The sequence below is a fragment of the Rana temporaria genome, chromosome 1 (assembly GCF_905171775.1).
Source record: "Rana temporaria chromosome 1, aRanTem1.1, whole genome shotgun sequence".
NCBI lineage: Eukaryota > Metazoa > Chordata > Amphibia > Anura > Ranidae > Rana > Rana temporaria.
The window spans coordinates 284,095,729-284,115,794 of NC_053489.1; the positions used below are offsets into that span (position 1 = coordinate 284,095,729).

Sequence of the window (20,066 nt, forward strand, 5' to 3'; positions counted from 1 at the left end):
TTTTATTTTTCTTCAGTTACTAATGATGGTGGTGAGCCAGGGCCAGGACCCACAAGGAAATCTTTATTCACAGTCTGAGCGGTGTTACACTATTTCTGCCAGGCTGCATGCTCAGATAAAGGTTGGGTATAGATTTTAGGGGAACCCACGCTAAAAAAATAAATGGCATGGTTCCTCTTAAAATCCATACTAGACCAAAGGGTCTGGTATAGATTTTGGTGAGGGGGGGTGCGTTTTCTCTTTTGCTTTGTTTTTTACCTGGGGTTCCCCTTAAAATCCATACAAACCCAAAAGGGCCTGGTATGGTTTGCTGTCTAAAACAATGATTTAATGTAAAAGGTAAACAGAATGTGAAATTAGCTATCCGTCAATGCTAAGGCTTCATGCACACTGGCTTAAAAATCTCTGCTCTACAGGAAGCAGCTCAATGTTATCCTATGTGTCCACGCACATTAGGATAATTACAGGCATATTTTGAGATTAGAATTTAGAGGCAGGAAAAAAAAACGTTCTGGTTTGCTTTTTTGATTGGAGCTTTCTGGCAGAAAAAACTCAAAACTCTCCTAAACTTGCCTAAACTGTGCACAAAAACACTCTATATGAGAGCTTTTATCTGCCAAGAAAACTGGAGGTTTTTTTAAGCCCAGTGTGCATGGAGTTGGATTGGAGTGTTACAGGTTCATGAGCCTGGACACAGAAAATAAACTGTGGTTACGAAGGAAGAATGTTGCAGGCAGGAAAAAGCTCCACTAAAGTGTGATCTGAAGAACCAACAAAACCAACAGCAATATTTTGACTGGAGGACACTGCAGAAAAACAGAAACAGGGCAGGGAAAGTACCAGAAGGGAAGCATTTTCAGCAGAAGCAAATAAATCAGCAGGAAGTTGAGCAGTAGAACACACCAATGAGGACCAACCTACATTAGGCTGCCAAGCAACTGATCACAAGTCAACCGATCAACACGTCATGGACAATGGATGTCTATATGTCTGGATGAGTATACCAAAGATATAACCTTAAAAATGTATAGGCCTATTCTTATCAACAATATAATTTATCTCTGGTTGATAAAACTAATGCTAAGAAAGGTATGGTTACATGCAACTGATGCCCACAGCTCTTCAAAGTCTAGATTGTATTTCAATTAATCTGTTTTATTGAATCTCACTTTAACCTTGTTTTTAGGGGCAGAACCTAGCTTTAATACACAGCCAATACACAGTCAGAGTTCCTTAGCAATTCTTCTGTATATCAGCGTTCATGTAAAAAAACATGTTAACTAAATGGCTGTTGGTTTCTAAACTGCCCTCTAGGGTGTGAACTCCATGAGCCCCACCCGCAAATATACACTTGGGAGAAACACATTTGAAAAGGCAGTTTATTTTTGAATGTTGGTTGAACATTATTCTTCCAGCCTATCAATTTATCATCCATACCTCATTATTCTGATACCAGCTCGGGTTATCCAATTTTTTAAATTCTTGTGCTCTCTGTACAACAAAATAAATGAGGTAGCCACTTCCTCCAAGACAGGCGAGAACCAAAAGATTTGCCAATATGATTAGAAAGCGTCGAAGATGAACATTTTCTTCCTTTGTGTTCTCTTGCTCTTCCACAATAGTTTCCTGTTGACAAAGAATATTAGCTGAAACTTGATTTTTGCAGACGTCTACGAAGCAAGGGTCATATGTACTTAAACTGCATCTGTGCCCAAACTATGAACGTTAGACTATTGATATTTTCTTTACAAGCAGTAAAAATCCATAAAACCAGCCCTCACTCATGACCTAGTTACTTGTAAGGTGAAGTAATTAATTCTCAAAGATCCTAAATGGTCACAGCAAATATTGGTAAAACTGAGCATAGGTTCCCACTGACTGTTGTGATATGTTTGTATACTCAACCTGGTTTGCTAAAGGGGCTTAAAGGATCACTAAAGGAAACATTTTTATTGTTTGCTGAAATGACTGTTTACAGGGTATAGAGACATAAAAGTTAACTGATTCCTTTTAAAAATGATTAAAAATAGATTAAATGCAATCATATAATGTGCCTGTAGTTTCACTTTCGTTTTTAAACTGGTTTCATGTTTATGTGAAGTAAAGAGACCCACAGAACAAAAACAAACAAATCCAGGGCAGTGTTTTGTTTTTAAAATTAATCTGATTGGTTCTGAGGAGTTTTAGACACACAGCTTGGACCACAGTGAAAAGCTGCCATGAGATTTTTCATAAGGAGCCAGACAAGCAGGAAGTGTGGAGATTACAGCAGAATTACAGCAACTTCAAAGCAAAAACGAACGATGAGGACATGAAACCAGTACTGCAGTAAGGTAAAGGAAGCTATTTAGCTAAAAAAAAAAAAAATCCTTTAGTGATCCTTTAAGTTCGTGTGAAGGTCCAGGCAAAGAACAAAGGACCCATCCTATCCAGCAGCTCCAATGGGGGTAGTGCTACATAAACTTGCATAAGAATCTAGGGGCTGTACCCAAAAATGGACTGTCATTTTCTTGAAATGCCTGTATTACCCCTTGAGGATTGCAACAATTGATTAACACTTGTAAGTGCTACTGTATGTAAGCTGTGACATATAACCAGTACAAAAACCTCTTACAAAAATGGGCACCTGGTACTAAAGCAATACATACAAACTAAAATAATTATTTCTGCTAAATGGTTCAGTTCACTCAAAAGTGCATACAAATGATTGAATGCATCCTAATCTGCTCTATGAACCTTAGAGTGATTGTAAACGTTCTTTAAAAAAATAAAAAAAATAACAAACATGCCTATACTTACCTGCTCTGTGCAATGATTTTGCACAGAGAAGTCCCAATCCTCTTCTTCTGGGGTGCCCCGATGGCACTCCAGGCTCCTCCAAATGTTCCTTTAAAAGGCCTTAAACTTTACACATTTTAACTGCTGTAAATATAACCGCTTCCGGACCGCCTACCGCATATATACTGCAGCAGGGTGGCTCGGCTGCGCAAAATCACATACCTTAACGTAATTACATACATGATGTAAACAAGGCAGATAAACGTTCTGTGAGAGGGAAAGAGAGAGATCTTGTTTTTCTGCTAAACAGAAACACGGTTCTTTTGCTTTTCCCAGTCAAAGCACTCCCCCCACAGTTAGAAAGAACTCCCTAGGGACACACTTAACCCTTTGATTGCCCCTGATGTTAACCCCTTCCCTGTCAGTGTCACTAGTACAGTGACAGTGTATATTTTTAGCACTGATTCCTGTATTAGTGTCAGTTGGGTGTCTGATCTGTACGCCGCAATGTCGCACCCCCGCTAAAAAAATTGCTGATCGCCACCATTACTAGTAAAACAAAAACAATAAATAAATAAATTCCATAAAAATATCCCATAGCTTGTAGACGCTATAACTTTTGCACAAACCAATCAGTATACACTTATTGACATTTTTTTTTACCAAAAAATTTGTAGAATTTGATTGGGTAGGTTTTTTTTTCAAAATTGTGTGTCTTTTTTGTTTATAGAGCAAAAAATCAAGACTGCAAAGGTGATCAAATACCACCAAAGGAAAGCTCTATTTCTAGGAAAAAAGGGACATCAATTTTTTTTTGGGGTACAGCATCACACGACCGCGCAATTGTCAGTTAAAGTAACGCAGTGCCGTATCGCAAAAAATGGCCTGGTCAGAAAGGGAGTAAAACCTGAAGTGCTTAAAGAAAACACAGTGACCGTGCCAGACAATGTTAAAGTGGTAGTAAACTTTCGCTGTGTCACTTTTATATACAGTTAGGCTTATAAAAAAGTTTAGCTGTAGGTAAAATTTATATTTCCTAAACGAGCGCCGTTTAGGAGCTATTCGCATGTTTTGCAGCTGGTGATGTCACCAATGCATGCACACAGTTGAGGACACATCTAGAGCTCTGTCTCGTGAGCTTGACTCCCGTTGGGCATCCATAAGAGTGACGTCACCACAGCTCAGCCTTTCAAATGGCCGGAGCCTGCAAACCCAGAATGAAGACCAGGTGAAGATGGAAGCCCTGTCAGCGGAGGCAGTGCACCGCTGGAGGGCTTTATTTTACAGGTAAGTCTTTCATAATGATTCTAGTATGCAGAGCATACTAACATATTATGCACTTAACTTGCAGGGGGACCAGATTTAAACAAAAAAATTTACCTCACTATAATGCGGCAGATCAGCATGATCCTGCGAGCCGTCGTAGCTGTAAGTTGGCTCCTTTAAGTGGGATAGCAGGCGTGCCTGCTACACTGCGAGGGTGCCGATGCTCATGGGCCGGTGGTCGCGATGACCGCTGGCCACATGCGATCGCGGGCACGAGAGGTAGAACAGGGACCATGTGTGTGTGTAAACACACACATCCCAGTTCTGAGAGGAGAGACAGAGCGTGTGTTACTATGAGCTAGGAATCCCGATCTGTCATCTCCTATAGTCAGTGCCCTCCCCCCACAGTTAGAACCCACACGAGGGAACACAGTTAACCCCCTAGTGACATTTACACAGTAATCAGTGCATTTTTATAGTACTGATCGAGGTATAATTGTCAATGGTCCCAAAAATGTGTCAAAAGTGTCCGATATGTCCGCCATAATGTCGCAGTCCCGATAAAAATCGCAGATCACCGCCATTACCAGTAAAAAAATTATAATAATAAAAATGCCATATCACCTATTTTGTAGCCCCTAAAACTTTTGCACAAACCAATCAATATACGCTTTTTGCAATTTTTTCGGGGGTGACAGGGTTAAAGTGAAGCTTCTAGGTACATTACACTCATCCAATTATCTTAAAGTGGTTGTAAACCCTTACAGACCACTTTGACCTACAGGTAAGCCTAGATTAAGGCTTACCTGTAGGTCCAAGAAATATCTCCTTAACCTACACGGTTAAGGAGATATTTCCAAGAAAGACAGCTGTTTCTACAGCTTTACTGTGTCTCCAACTTTGTGGTGTCTCGTAGCAGTGACACCTATGCCGAAATCAGGAGATGGGGTCTCCTCCAGCCCTTCCCATGCACTTCTCATTCCTCACCAGTCAGCTGACTTCTAGTCTCTGCCCCCCAGCCATGACGTGAATTGAATGGGTAACTGCGAAGAGCTCTGCTGGGCAGCCGCAAAAAGCCTGGAAGAGCAGTGCAGGCTCCAGGAACAGCCCAGGATTCGGTGACCCCTGGCAAATCCTCATTCAACCCCCAAGGGGGTCCCGCCCCCAGGTTGAGAACCACTGATCTAATGGGATCACTTTTGGCAGCCGTAGCCTCGTCCTTTATATGTACAATCTTGCAATTACCTTGAAGCTAGTTGTTATTGAAGCAAATTTGTTATCTGCAGTTTCTGGGTTGCCAATAAGATAATCCCAACTAGTAAATATCTTCCAACTGAATGTAAAATTGTCATCATCTCCATCAACTGCGCTTTCATTCATATTTTTTGCCATTCTGTGCACGAGTGAAGAAAAAAATGCATTAGATATGTAATCAAAAGGCTATAGAGACTAGAGGAAAAAGGGCTGAAAAATATCCATAAAGTGATATTGATTGTGCGGTAGAAGCACCGTGCTACAAGCCAGGGAACAATAATTACACCTTGGCAGCCCTTGTCAGGACCTGGGCTTGAACCTGGGACCTCTTCTGTGTCTGGCATTGACTCTTCCCATTGAGCTATCTGGGATGCTGGGCAGCTCCCTGTCTGATCTGCTGGACAAACCTACCTAATCCATTGGAATACTCTGCCTTGTGTCTTGATTGTTGTTGAACCTTGAACCCCTAGCTCCTCCCATGAACTTCCTATAAAAGCCTTGTCTCAGCACTTCCCTATTGCCAGGTTATTGTGCCTTTCCAGCCAGTGCCTTGCGATTTGTCTGCTCTGCTGCCATTTATACCTGCAACCACTCGTGTTTGACCCTCAGCCTGTTCCTGGACTACTCTTCTGCCTGATCCTAATCTGCAACCGTGTTTGACCCTCGGCCTGTTCTTTAAATACTCTTCTCCCTGATCCCAACCTGCAGCCACTCGTGATTGATCCCTTGGCTTGTTTACTGACCATGCTGCTGTTTCATCCTTGTCTGCTCATCTGCTACTGTACCCTGGCTTGCTCACACCCTGGTGGGGCAAACTTAAGGACTGCGACCTGGTACTAGCTTGCAGCTAAATCCATCTCCACCATCAGGAGCTCTGGGGAAAACCAGCTAGTACTTAGACTCCGCACCTTAGGGGAGCCTGTATTATCTGCCAGAAGTGACTGCCTGAATACCTGTCCTGCCACTGCTATAGCTATTGGCCTCTGAGCCTGACGCCTGATTGTGACACCCCTGACGATCTGTGGATGAAGAAATTCAATCGCAGGAGGGATAAGTGTACAGGAACTGCATAGAAGAGTCTCAAGACTCCCAATATTTAAACATTAGGCAGTTTTCTTAATTGTTTGTGCAGATTATTTTTGTATCAATTTGTTTTAGCTCTATATGAAAGGTAGGCAGCATGCAAGAGTCAAAAGGGGTAGACCCTATGGAAGTGGGTATCATCATCAGCCATATACAGTACACTTGGCTTAGCATAAACCAAGTACAGTACATTTTTTAATCTTGCCATCTTGAAATTAAACTTGACAGGACTTATTATGTACATCATCAAACTAATAACCAAGATATATGAGACACTACAGTTAATTAAGCAGTAATACTTACGTTCTTATCAAAACTACTAAGCTGTATCCAAACACACCAACACCACATAAAAAATAGCCCAAGGGAAGTCTAAATTTTAGAGGTCCAATAGTTCTTTCACTGTTGTAGTAGCCATAGAAAAGGGGTGAGTACTTTAAAATGCCCTGTAAAATGAAAACACTTAGTAAATATTACATGTAAAATACTGATACATTGTTAATTTTGACGTCAAATTTCAATTTAGTTTAAGCCATAGTCTTTTGACTAAAATGGCATTTTCATTTTAGTCGTACTTTAGTCATCTGAATTTTTTCGTTTTAGTCATATTTCAGTCTACTAAAATCTCCAGTACATTTTAGTCTACTAAAATCTCCAGTACATTATAGTCTACTAAAATCTCCAGTACATTATAGTCTACTAAAATCCCCAGCACATGTTAGTAGACTAAGATCTAATGGGTTTAGTTTAATTGGAATGCATTTTTAAAGCATTTCTCAAGAATTGCCAAACTCATTATATACTTCTGGAGTAAAGATCTAATAACATATTATTATTTATGGTATTAAGGTTTGAACATGTACTATAAACACAGATTTAGCCATTGTGATATATAAGGCCTTTTTAAAAAAAAATCAAACCAAGTTTCATACGCAAACAAAAATCTTGCGCTCATTGACAAAAATTGCAATTGATTTTTGCCATAGTTTTCGTCAATTGACTTAATTCAAATTTTATTTTTTGTTTAGTTTTCGCCAAAGAAAACGAAGCCAAAGGTTAGTCACACGATGTACCCCATATTTATTCACGTAGGGTGGGGGGCCGGGATCTGGGGGCCCACTTATTAAAGGGGGCTCCCAGATTCCGATAAGCCCCCCGGCCCACAGACCCCGACAATCAACGGCCAGGGTTGTCGGGAAGAGGCCCTTGTCCCCATCAACATGGGGACAAGGTGCTTTAAGGTAGGGGGCGCAGTGCCCCCCTGCCCCAAAGCACCCACCCCCCATGTTGAGGGCATGGCCTGGTACGGTTCAGGAGGGGAGGCGCTCGCTCGTCCCCACCCCCATTCCTGACCGGCCGGACAGTGTGCTCGGATAAGGGTCTGGTATGGCTTTTGGGGGTTCCCCTTAAAATCCATACCAGACCGAAGGGTCTGGTAACATCCTAGGGGAACCTCACGCAAATAGTTTTTTTAATTTGCGCGGGGTTCCCCTTCAAGATTCTCCACACACGAGTCGGCCCGCAAGTCGGATCATCTTGATCCGACTTCTGGTGCGACCTCTATTCAAATCAATGGGCTCCCATAGGGAAACATTGATTTTGAATAGAGAAAGAAAACTAGCGCGGCAAAACGTGCATTGAATTCAATGCAAAACGCGGGAAAAAATTGTGTTAAAAACGCTGCTTTTTTCCTAGCTTTACAGCCCGTTTTTTAAAACGTCAGTGAGCATGAGGCCTTAAAATTTAAGAAAGACAGTAATACAAGCATGTACCAAATGTTAAAAATTGCTATATTCACAACTTTTTTTGTTCACTACCATTAATACAACCACAGCATCTGTGAGTCTGTCCTTGATTTGCACAAGCTGCTGGCCACGGCTGTACACATCCTGGTTGCAGAAATATGCTTCTTCATGATGGTGTACGGCCCTCTATAGCCATGTTAATGAGGCCTAATGAGTTGCAATAATGATTTCATCATAAACGAAGCTTTGTGAACAGTTTGCTTTAATAACCTGATCTAGATTCAAACATTAAAGGGGTTGTAAAGGTTTGTTTTTTATTTTCTAAATAGGTTCCTTTAAGCTAGTGCATTGTTGGTTCACTTACATTCGATTTCCCTTCTAAATGTTTTTTTTCCTTTGTCTGAATTTCTCACTTCCTGTTTCTCCTCAGTAAGCTTTTCACCATCTTCTGAGCGATGGAAAGTCAGTCAGAACAGCTTACTGAGGAGAAACAGGAAATGAGAAATTCAGACAAAGAAAAAAAACGTTTAGAAGGAAAAGGTAAGTGCCAACAATGCACTAGCTTAAAGGAACCTATTTAGAAAATAAAAAACAAACCTTTACAACCCCTTTATTGTCCAATGTAAATTGAAAAGTTTGGTTAAAAAAGCAAGTACTGAAAAACCAAAAAGTTAATTTAAGTATAACTCTAGCCAAAAAAGTTTTTTGTGGTTTCATCTGAGTTTCCATTGAAGCTCGCTTCATAAGTAGCTTCTGGGCATGCGCGGGTGAAAAAACGTCGTTTTAAACGACGTTTTTTACTACACACAGTCAATTTCTGTGAAGTAAAAAATGACGTTTTGAAAAACGACACATAAAATTGAAGCATGCTTCAATTTTTTTTGGTCGTTTTTTACAAGACATAAAATGACGTTTTCCCCCACACACGGTCAATTAAAGTGACGTTTTTAAAAACGTCGTTTTTTTTCATCACATAAAGTGATGGTGTGTACGGGGCATTAGGCCCTGTACACACGAGAGGATCCATCCGCTGGAATTGATCCGCGGACCGGCTCCAGCGGATAGATCCCCTGGTGTGTACAATCCAGCGGATCTGTTTCCGCGGATTTTTATCCCCTGGGATGGATTTCAAGCGGATAAAAGTTTGAAGACATGCTTTCAAATCTATCCGCTTGAATCCATCCCAACGGATTGATCCGCTGGTCTGTACAGACTCACCGGATCAATCCGTCCGAATGGATCCCCCGCATGCGTCGTAATGATTCGACGCATGCGTGGAATTCCTTATATGACAGCGTCGCGCACGTCGCCGCGTCATCATCGCGGCGACGGCGCGACACGTCATCGCGATAGGATTTCGGCGCGGATTTCGATCCTATGGTGAGTACACTCCATCGGATCCAAATCCGCGGAAATCCTCGAGAGGATTTATCCACGGAAACGATCCGTTGGACCGTATCCGCGGATAAATCCTCTCGTGTGTACTAGGCATTACATTGCTTGCTTTGTCCCAAATAAGAGGATTTCCACTTATGGAAACCTTTTTCACTGTGAGAAACTCTTATCTTGATGACTACTATCGCTGGGATAGGAAATTATAGTAAATCTCCCTACAGAGAAACAGACAATTAAAACAAAACATGCATTCTACCAACTTCTTACCCTATCCATAGGGAAAAAAAAAAAAAAGGTTTGGATGGACTGTCACTTTAATTTATTATTATTATTATTATTATTCAGGATTTATATAGCGCTGACAGTTTGCACAGCACTTTACAACATTAGGGCAGACAGTACAAATACAATACAATTCAATCCAAGTGGATTCAGAGGGCCCTACTCGTTAGAGCTTAAAATCTAGAAGGGAGGGTCAAGTGATACAAAAGGGTAATAGCTGTGGGGGATGAGCTAATGAAGAAAATAGAAGTGCAGTTGTTAGGCGGAGGGAGGATAGGCTTCTCTGAAGAGAAAAGTTTTCAGGGATTTCCTAAAAGTGGATAGATTTGGAGACAGTCTGACAGATTGGGGTAGGGAATTCCAGAGGATGGGAGATGTGCAGGAGAAGTCCTGGAGGCGAATATGGGAGGAGGTGACGAGAGAAGGAGATCTTGGGAGGAACAAAGAGGACGAATAGGTTGGTATTTTGAGACTAGGCTAGTGATGTAGCTGGGGGCAGAGTTGTGGATGGCTTTGTAACTTATTGTTAGTATTTTGAATTTAACTTGTTGGGGGAGTGGCAGCCAATGGAGGGATTGGCAGAGAGGGGTAGCAGACACTGAGCGGTTTGTAAGGTGGATGAGTCTGGCAACAGCATTCATGATGGACTGAAGGGGGGATAGTCTATTCAGGCCTCATACACACGATAGGTTAAACAGAGGACAACGGTCTGATGGACCATTTTCATCGGTCAAAACCGATCGTGTGTGGGCCCCAAAGGTTATTTAACCACTTTAGCCCCGGGCCTGTTTTTCAGAGTCGGTGTTTACGAGACAAAACCATTTTTTTTTGCTAGAAAATTACTTAAAACCCCCAAACATTATGTTTTTTTTTTTCTAACACCCTAGAGAATAAAATGGAAGTCATTGCAATACTTTTTGTCACACCGTATTTGCGCAGCGGTCTTACAAGCGCACTTTTTTTGGAAAAAATTCACTTTTTTAAATGAAAAAATAAGACAACAATAAATTTGGCCCAATTTTTTTATATATTGTGAAAGATAATGTTACGCCGAGTAAAATGATACCCAACATGTCACGCTTAAAAATTGCGCCCGCTCGTGGCATGGCGTCAAACTTTTACCCTTAAAAATCTTGATAGGCGACGTTTAAAAAATTCTACAGGTTGCATTTTTTGAGTTACAGAGTAGGCCTAAGGCTAAAATTAATGCTCTCGCTCTAACGATCGCGGCGATACCTCACTTGTGTGGTTTGAATACCGTTTTCATATGTCGGCGCTACTCGCGTATACGTTCGCTTCTACGCGCGAGCTCGTCGGGACGGGGCGCTTTAAAAAATTTTTTTTTTGCTTTTCGCATTTATTTTTATTTATTTTAGAATTTTTAACACTGAAAAAAAAAAAAAAAAATTATCACTTTTATTCCTATTACAAGGAATGTAAACATCCCTTGTAATAGAAAAAAGCATGACAGGTCCTCTTAAATATGAGATCTGGGGTCAAAAAGACCTCAGATCTCATATTTGGGCTTAAATGCAAAAAAAAAAAAAAAATTTGGAAATGTCATTTTTTCAAATGACAAAAAAAAAAATGTTTCTTTAAGACGCTGGGCGGGACTGACGTTTTGACGTCACTTCCGCCCAGCGGAGCTATGGGGACGGGCGAAGGAGATTTTTCCTTCAGTCTCGTCCCCGCTCACCAGCCGGATGGTCGCGATCTCCTCCGCCGCTACCGACGGCTACGGTAAGCGGCGGAGGGCGCGGGAGAGCGGCGGGAGCCCCTCTCCCGCCACCGATAACGGCGATCTCGCGGCGAATCCGCCGCGGAGACCGCCATTATCGTTAACACGGCCGCCCACAGAAGAGATGAATATCTCGATTGTGGCAGCAGCTGCTGCCGTTACCGAGATATTCATCTCTAAAGTGAGGACGTATAACGACGGTGGGCGGTCGGCAAGTAGTTAACCATCGGTTAAAAAAATCAAACTTGCTTTAAATTTAACCGATGAATTCCTAACCAATGGGAAAAAAATTATCGTTAGTAGGCACAACCATCGGTTGAAAATCCACGCATGCTCAGAATCAAGTCGACGCATGCTTGGAAGCATTAAACTTCATTTTTTTCAGCACGTCGTCGTGTTTTACGTCACCGCGTTTTGACACAATCATTTTTTTAACCGATGGTGTGTAGGCGCGACGGACCATCAGTCAGCTTCATCGGTTAACCGATGAAAACGGTCCATCCGTCCGTTCTCATCGGATGGACTGATTGTGTGTACGAGGCTTTAAGGGTAAGCCATTGAGGAGGAAGTTGCAGTAGTCGAGGCTTTGGAAAGTGATTGGATGCAGGGCCAAAAGGAGAGTTCAGAGTCCAGAATTATACCTAGCACTCTGACATGTGGGGATGGGTGGATGGTTGTGCAATTGCTCTTGACAGAGAAGTCAGGGAAAGAGGCACGTGGGGGAGAAAATATTATGAGCTTGGTTTTGGACACGTTGAGTTCAAGGAAGTGGTGTGACATCCAGACAGATATATCTGTTAGTAAATTAGTAAATTAGTGATGCATGAGGAAACTGATGGAGTGAGTTGAGGGGTGGAGAAATAGATTTGGGTGTCATCAGCGTAGAAATTATATTAAAAGCCGTGGGAGGCAATCAACTGACCCAGGGAAGAGGTGTAGATTGAAAATCGGAGAGGTCCAAGAACAGAACCTTGGGGGACCTAGACAGAGAAGGGAAGAGGAGAGGAGGAAGTAGAATTGTAAGTGACACTGAAGGTGAATTGTGATAGGTAGGATGAGAGCCACTGAAGAGCACAGTCAGAGAGGCCGAGGATATAAAGTATTTTTTCTGAGGAGGAGGCGGTCAACTGTATCTTGGGCTTGCTATACCTGCACCCCATATTGCTTTTATTCAATTTTTTACTGAAGTGATCACTTTCATGTCATTGGTTTTATTTCAATAAAACCTATCCTCTTTTACCTGCACCATCCGGAGCATTGTTTTCTTTCTCTTCCCTGCATGACTTGCTTGGATACAAAGTTTTTTCAAAACTCCATACCAGTGTGCACCTTGCATCAGTGGACACCACTGTTCGTATCACCAGTTGGCGTGTAAAGAATCGGACCCTTGGTTCCTGTCCACGGATTCGAGTTGGAGCGAGTACACCTACGGTGAGGTTCCAGTCTAGGCCTACAGCCATTCAACAGGATACCCCGTGGTGAGTCTACCACTGTACCAACATCCAGCCGAGCAGAGCCGAGCCGATCCCTTACATGCCTTTGCGATCTGTTGTCGCTGACAAGCAGATCCACGACATCTGGTAAGAGTATTCCATCTATTTCCGATTCTACCGTGCAGAAAGTTTTTTCCAAAGATGAGGATGTGGTCGTACACCCCATATTGATGGACTTTTTTCTTTGTGTTTTTCTTTTTGTGCTGGTTGTTTCTAATGGACACTCATTCACAGGTTATTGCGTTATCATCACATTGATGCATAATTTGTTCTTTATAAGAATTTTTAGCGCTGCATATTGTTTCACAACTGTATCAATGACAGCTGAATGGTCCAGAATTAGGAGTACAGAATAGTGTCCTTTGTTTTGTTTTATTTATAATAGTGTATATCCAATTTTTTTGAGAAAGTAGGGAAGTAAGGTATGTATTTTACCCTAAACTCACTAAGAACATCATAGTTCATTGATGTTGCCTCCTCAGTTCTTGGTACAATCTTTCTTGGAATGCTTCCATATGAAAGGCCCATTAGCATCTGTGTTGTAAAGAAAAATATACTCAGCATTATGACAATTTAATATTTTTTTTATATGTTTTATTTCAGTGCATTAATATCAATTATTTAAAATAATATATCATCTACAAAAGAATGCTTAGGCATGCAACAATTATCTGATTAAACAAAGTACAATAATCCTACAAAGTTATAATGTTATAGTAATAAATGCTGTTTCCCACCACCATAAAAATTAAATTTGGGACAGAAATGTTATTAGAATGTTTGACATAATGCTTTAAAAGATCCATGTTATGGTGTGCTAACTTTATGATTTGAGCCTACAGTGTGCTGTTTTTATATACAATACTATGGATAGAACTTTTAATTTGGTATTAGCTATTTTATTAAATATTTTTTATAGCCTTTGTACTTTGGAATTACAATTATAAATTCTTTTGAAGGTGTTTTTTTAATACTATTTCTGCTACAGTAAGAGCCGGGTTAACACTGGGGCAGCACGACTTCGGGGGCGACTCGGCAAGGCCTCCTGAAGACGACTTCAGAGGCAACTTGCAAAATGACTTCTGTATAGAAGTCAATGCAAGTCGCCCCGAGTCGCCCCCAAAGTTGTACAAGAACCTTTTTCTAAGTCGGAGCGACTTGCGTCTTTCCTATTAGAACGGTTCTATTGAATAGAATGGGACGCGACTTGTCAGGCGGCTGAGTCGCCTGACGAGTCGCCCCAGTGTGAACCGGCACTAATACTACAAAGTATTATTTATATTTCTGTATTGATTTCTTTCCTTTCTAATCTCTCCCCTCTCTATTCTCCCCCCCTGCCTTTATTCCTTCTTGACAGCGAGTTCACAGTGATCACTCGTTTCCAGGACCTTATGCAAATATTAAATTGCACATTTCAGTGATAGTATTCCTTTGCGAAGGCTTCGTTCACTCTGACCCTATTACACTATTCAACTGTTACTGTATTTTGAAGGCTAAAACCTGATACTGAGGCAGCATACTGTCTGCTGATCACTGCAATAGACTGCAATTTACCGATTTAGAACATTTAAAGTAGCAAGCAGATGGCTTCTCTTTCTACTTTGCCATCTTTTTTCAAAAGCTCATTGCACTCTTTGCTTTACATGCAGCTCAGCAGTGGCCAGGCAATCATAAAAAAAAGGTTTAAATTACAATGTTATGCTTTAGTGCTGCCTCCATACTATCCTGCTGCCGTATTGTACTGACCTTTGAGTATCTTTTGGTAAACAGATACTTGCTCTCTCCACTGTTCATGCTGCATCAAACAACTCACCACCACCATAGTCAAGAGTAGTGTTACTGGAATACGCCTCAATTTGCGAGTATTTTGGCCAAACAGGTCAAAATGTTTGGAATTTGGAAGATATTGAATACAAACCCCAATTGGAATAATATCTGGTAATTTGTCTCTGGGGAGTATCTGTAGCAGTCAAATGCAACAAAATGGCATGAAAAATCATAAAATGTTGGATGGGGCCATTTGATGCAGCTTGAAAGGCAACATGGGAAAGATGAAAATCTTTCAACTTTCAGGTTTGTGCAGTCTGTTCATGCTGTACCAGATTTATCATGCGGATCAGACAAGGTATGTGTCTCTTAGCTGTCCCAGCCAAAGGGGTGACAGCAGGTTCAACCACTTTATCATACACAAACTTGCCTGACTTGAGCTTGTGTGAGGTCACCCCAGTGTCAGTCTGGCTAGCAGAGGTGCCAGAAGCTCTGTACCTCTGTGGCAGTTTTGCTAGTGCATGACACCATTTCACTTGTGCGGCACTGTAAGATCTGTGATGTTCAGGAGGTCCAAATGATGATGTTGACAATGTAGTAGAGACTGAGGGGCAGATTCACAGAGAATTAGATAGGCGCAGCGTATCAGAGATACGCTACGCCGCCGTACCTTACCTGGCGGAATTTTGAATCCTCAACGATTTTGCGCCGAAAGTTACGGCGGCGTAGTGTATTTCTGGCAGCGGAATTCCAATCGCCGGGTAGGGGGCGTGATTCATTTAAATGAAGCGCGTCCCCGCGTCGATTGAACTGCGCATGCTCCATTTCGAAATTTCCTGCTGTGCTTTGCGTGAAATGACGTCGAAACAACGTCATTTTTTGAACTTAGACGTGACTTACGTCCATCCCTATTCACGGACGACTTACGCAAAAAAAAATTCAAATTTCGACGCGGGAACGACGGCCATACTTTAACATGGCAAGTCTCTCTATACGCCGCAAAATAGCAGCTTTAACTATACGCCGGAAAAAGCCGACTAGAGACGACGTAAGAGAATGCGACGGCCGCGCGTACGTTCGTGGATCGTTGGAAAAAGCTCATTTGCATACCCGACGCGGAAAACGATGCGAACTCCACCCAGCGGACGCCAAAGTTTTGCATCTGCGATCCGAAGGCGTACGAAGCCGTACGCCTGTCGGATCGAACCCAGATGCCATCGTATCTTGGTTTGAGGATTCAAACTAAAGATACGACGCGGGTAATTTGAAAGTACGCCGGCGTATCAGTAGATACGCCGGCGTACTCTCTCTCTGGATCTGGCCCTGAGCATGCAGCCTGGCTTGCCAGGAAAGATGGGGGGATTAGCATGAGCCCCTACCCCCTCCATGAACCGTACCAGCCTTCAACATGGAGGGAGTGGCTTGCTAGAGGGGACCCCCTGGCAACGCACCTTATCTTCATGCTGATGTAGACAAGGGCCTCCCCCCACAACCCTTACCTTGTTGTGGGGCTCTGCAGGTGGGGGCTTATTAGAATCTGGAAGTCGCCTTTAACAATAAGGCGGCACTCAGATATCCCATGTGAATGAGTAACATCTACATTCATTCACAAAAAAAGTTTTAACCTAGAAGATACTTAAACATGTTCTCCCCCAAAAAGTCCCTCATTGTATATCTATCATTAACTACCTTGTCCAATGATGCAGATCCACATCAATCATGATGCCCATTGGCAAATGACCCTCCAAAAGGAAAAAACATTGCTGCAGAGGCACATCCCGCTCATTCACTTGTAACCTGCAGAATGGAAATTCTGGTGGATGACAGTTGTTATACAAGGGGCAGGGTCTCCAGTGATGTCATTGACCATATATGGACATGACTATATATGGTCCGTGACATCGCTGGCATTCTTATCCTTTGCTTACATGGGATCCATGTAAGCGAATGAGGCCAGTGATATCACTGGTCGTTAGGCAATCAGATTGACAGTGGGAAGAGCCATATATAATAGCAGCAGTAATACTGCTATATTACATGACAGTTGGCTCCTGCCGAATAGGTACATTTTCAGGCATTCGTCCAAACACCCTAGCAGCCAAAGTTTGGTCTGCACTAGTTCATTGCTGGTGACATTTCAGGATAGACAGTGCAGAACACTAATCCTCCCAGCAGCTCTTCCTGTAGACTATACCTGAAGGTAAAGGCCAGGAAGAGGACCACTCCTTTACACATGCAAGCATTGCCATGGTTGCAGGCCAAGACCCTAATTTCAGCCACATGCATGGCTAAGAACCATATAATAATAGCCCAGACACCCAGTGGTCTTGTCTCAACCACATGATTAAGCCCTGTGGGTGGGGAAAAACATGTTGGGGTGTGGCTTGGATGGAGTGACGGCTGTGGCTGCTTCCACTCTTTACATAAGGGTGATGTGTGGCTCCTGGGACTTCTTTTTTTCCTCATTGATTTCTATGGAGCTGAGACAAGCCTTTCCCTGCCTGCACTCCCAGCATTTAGGACCTACTTGAGCCTGAAGCGGCACCCATAATTTCTTTGTATGGTGTCTCAAGCACATTGATCAGCCCTCTCTTGGAGCTCTCTGTCACCTGGCCACCACTGCTCTCATTCCAATTAGTGAACATAATAATGATCAGGCCACACCATACATTTTTTCAATGCTTTTTTATGCTGATATCCTCATTTCCACTCCATCCCCAATTACTCATTCTCTTATACTGTTGCTCCCTACCCAAAAAGGGCACAGGAAACCACACACACAAGAGAAAGTGTACCACAGCAGAAAAATATTTACCTTTTTTGCCCCAGCCTACAAGATCATACTCCAATGTCATGAGACATTCTTAACACTTCATCTCAATAAGGAAGTATAGGTGAGTGAGATATTGGGAGAATAATATGAAAACACTAAAAAGAAAAAATATAGACGCTAAAGCTTGTTTAGCAAAACAAATATTTTGCTAGTAGCGTTTTGCATTTTTTTGTTATTTTTTTTTATAAAAGCAACCATTTTTATGTATTTGTTTAGTATGTTTGCTTGTTTTCACTTGCCTCAGGTATGATAATCAGTCCAAGCACCATGCACAAAAGAACTATGTTAACTCCATACATCCATCTGAGAAATATAAAGTATGATGCCACAGATGATCCAAAGTGACCTTAAAGACAAATTCATTTTTAACAATTTGATATCCAAAATAGAAAAAAAATATTTTAATTCATTAGATACATTTCTCAACCTAAGCTGCCCTGTAACTATAGGGGCTGTTTTAAAAAAAAATCTACTAAAACAAGAAAACAAACAGACTACATTCAGTTAAAACTACTAAAGATAGATAGATAGATAGATAGATAGATAGATAGATAATAGCTATATATTTTACAGTATCACCAATTTTTGTTTTTAGAAGGTATAATTTGTCTGGAATGCACTTGCCTAAAAGTGATCAAAAATTAAAGATTAGAATAAAATTAAACAAAATATATTTTTGCTGCGCAAATACCACGTGACATAAAGAATTGCAACGACTGCCATTTTATTCCCTAGGGTCTCAGATAAAAAAATATATATAATGTTTTGGGGTACTGGGTAATTTTCTAGCAAAAAAATATGATTTTTACATGTAGGAGAGGAATGGCAGAATTGGCCGGTATGGAAGTGGTTAATAGGTTTGAGGAAATGTATTACACTTACTTTCAATTTCTTTTATTTTCATTTCCCAGGGTATGCAAGCAGTTTTAAAATTTTCAAAATCTCTCTTGAATTTCATCCATTTCTACAAATAAAATACAGATTTTATGCTATAATAAGGGAAAATATAAGTGCATTGAAGTTTACATTGCTAAAAATGTACACAGCACTGCAATGAATGTAATGTTTGGAGAAGCATTAACAATCACTGTGAAAAAGCTACATGCATTCTTGTGCACGAGGACCTACTCTATGTCCTCCCATTGGTCTTGGTAAGCAAAAAAAGGGAGGTATACTGTAAAACAGCAAGATTTCCATAAATGGCTTCCTTTATCTATGCAATACTGGATTTCCACATACAATGGAGCAAACAGTGAATACATTTTTTTCAAATCCCTCAAGAGATCAAAATTTGATAAAACCCACACATGAAATAAAAATATACTAGGGTTGTCCCGATACCACTTTTTCAAGACCGAGTACAAGTACTTGTTTTCAAGTACTTGCCAATACCGATTACCGATACTTTTTTTTTTTAATGTCATGTGAGAGTGGCACATGTATCAGTGGTTTTTTTATTTATTTTTTACAATTTTTATTTTTTACAATTTAATTTTTGTTATGTTTTTTTTACAATGCTTTTTTTTTTTAAGGTGGGAGAGTGGATGGTGTCAGTGTGTTTTTTTATTTTCATTTTTATTATTTTTTACAATTAATTTAACAGACCCCTGACATCTCCCCTTTGAGACAGAGAAAGGGACTGAGAACACAAATTCCGTTTCTCAGCAGCCTCATATTCACTGAAAATGAATGGAGAGGAGGCATAAGCTCCTCTCCATTCACAAACTGAAGCATCGTAAACACAGGTTACAATGTTTTAGTTATGCGAATGGACAGAGTCAGGGATCACTGACTCTGTCCATTCGGAAAAGGAAGGAGGCGGGTTTACCGACTCCTACCTCCGCTCTCCATCCTGTCAGATCGAGGACAGAGGAGGACATGGAGGGGGACATGGAGCGTGCAGGGGGACAGCAGCAGATCGTAGGGGCTCACAGAGTGTGGAGGGGGACAGCAGCAGACCAGAGGGGAACATGGAGCGCAGAGGGGGACAGCAGCAGAACGGAGGGGGACTGGAGGAGGATACAGGGACAGTCTGCCGTAATTGATGCAGCTTTTGTGGAAGTTACAAGCAACGATCACCGCTGTATAGATTTCACTAAAGCAGCTGAAAGGGAGGGGGGGGGGGGGTTCAGGGAGAAGCTGTGAGGTTTTATTGAAATCTATACATGGATGTTGGTGCTTGTAACTCCTCCGGCCGCATTGATCATCCCTGACTGTCCAGGTATCGGGTGAAGCTTCGGAGTACTCTGGAAAATGCTCGGTATCGGGACAACCCTAAAATATACACTAAATTAAAGAATCCATGTGAAAGTGTGATGTATGTACAGTATATATATGTATATATATATATATATATACTGCATATATACAAACCTTCTAGATTGTAAGCTCTAACAAGCAGGGCCCTCTGAGTCCTCCTGCATTGAATTGTA

At 41.5% G+C, this 20,066-nt stretch overlaps 1 protein-coding gene across 1 annotated transcript in view; it reads right to left on the reverse strand.

Annotated features, from left to right (window-relative positions):
- LOC120914596 (transmembrane channel-like protein 2-A) overlaps positions 1 to 20,066 on the reverse strand; it is a 62,380-nt gene that overhangs the window by 42,139 nt on the left and 175 nt on the right. Inside the window, exons 2-6 of the mRNA XM_040325290.1 lie at positions 14,848 to 14,994; positions 13,470 to 13,568; positions 6,685 to 6,827; positions 5,290 to 5,437; positions 1,438 to 1,626 (exon numbers count right to left, since the gene is read on the reverse strand). Coding sequence (XP_040181224.1) covers positions 1,438 to 1,626; positions 5,290 to 5,437; positions 6,685 to 6,827; positions 13,470 to 13,568; positions 14,848 to 14,994 — 726 coding nt within the window. The remainder of the gene's footprint in view (positions 1 to 1,437; positions 1,627 to 5,289; positions 5,438 to 6,684; positions 6,828 to 13,469; positions 13,569 to 14,847; positions 14,995 to 20,066) is intronic.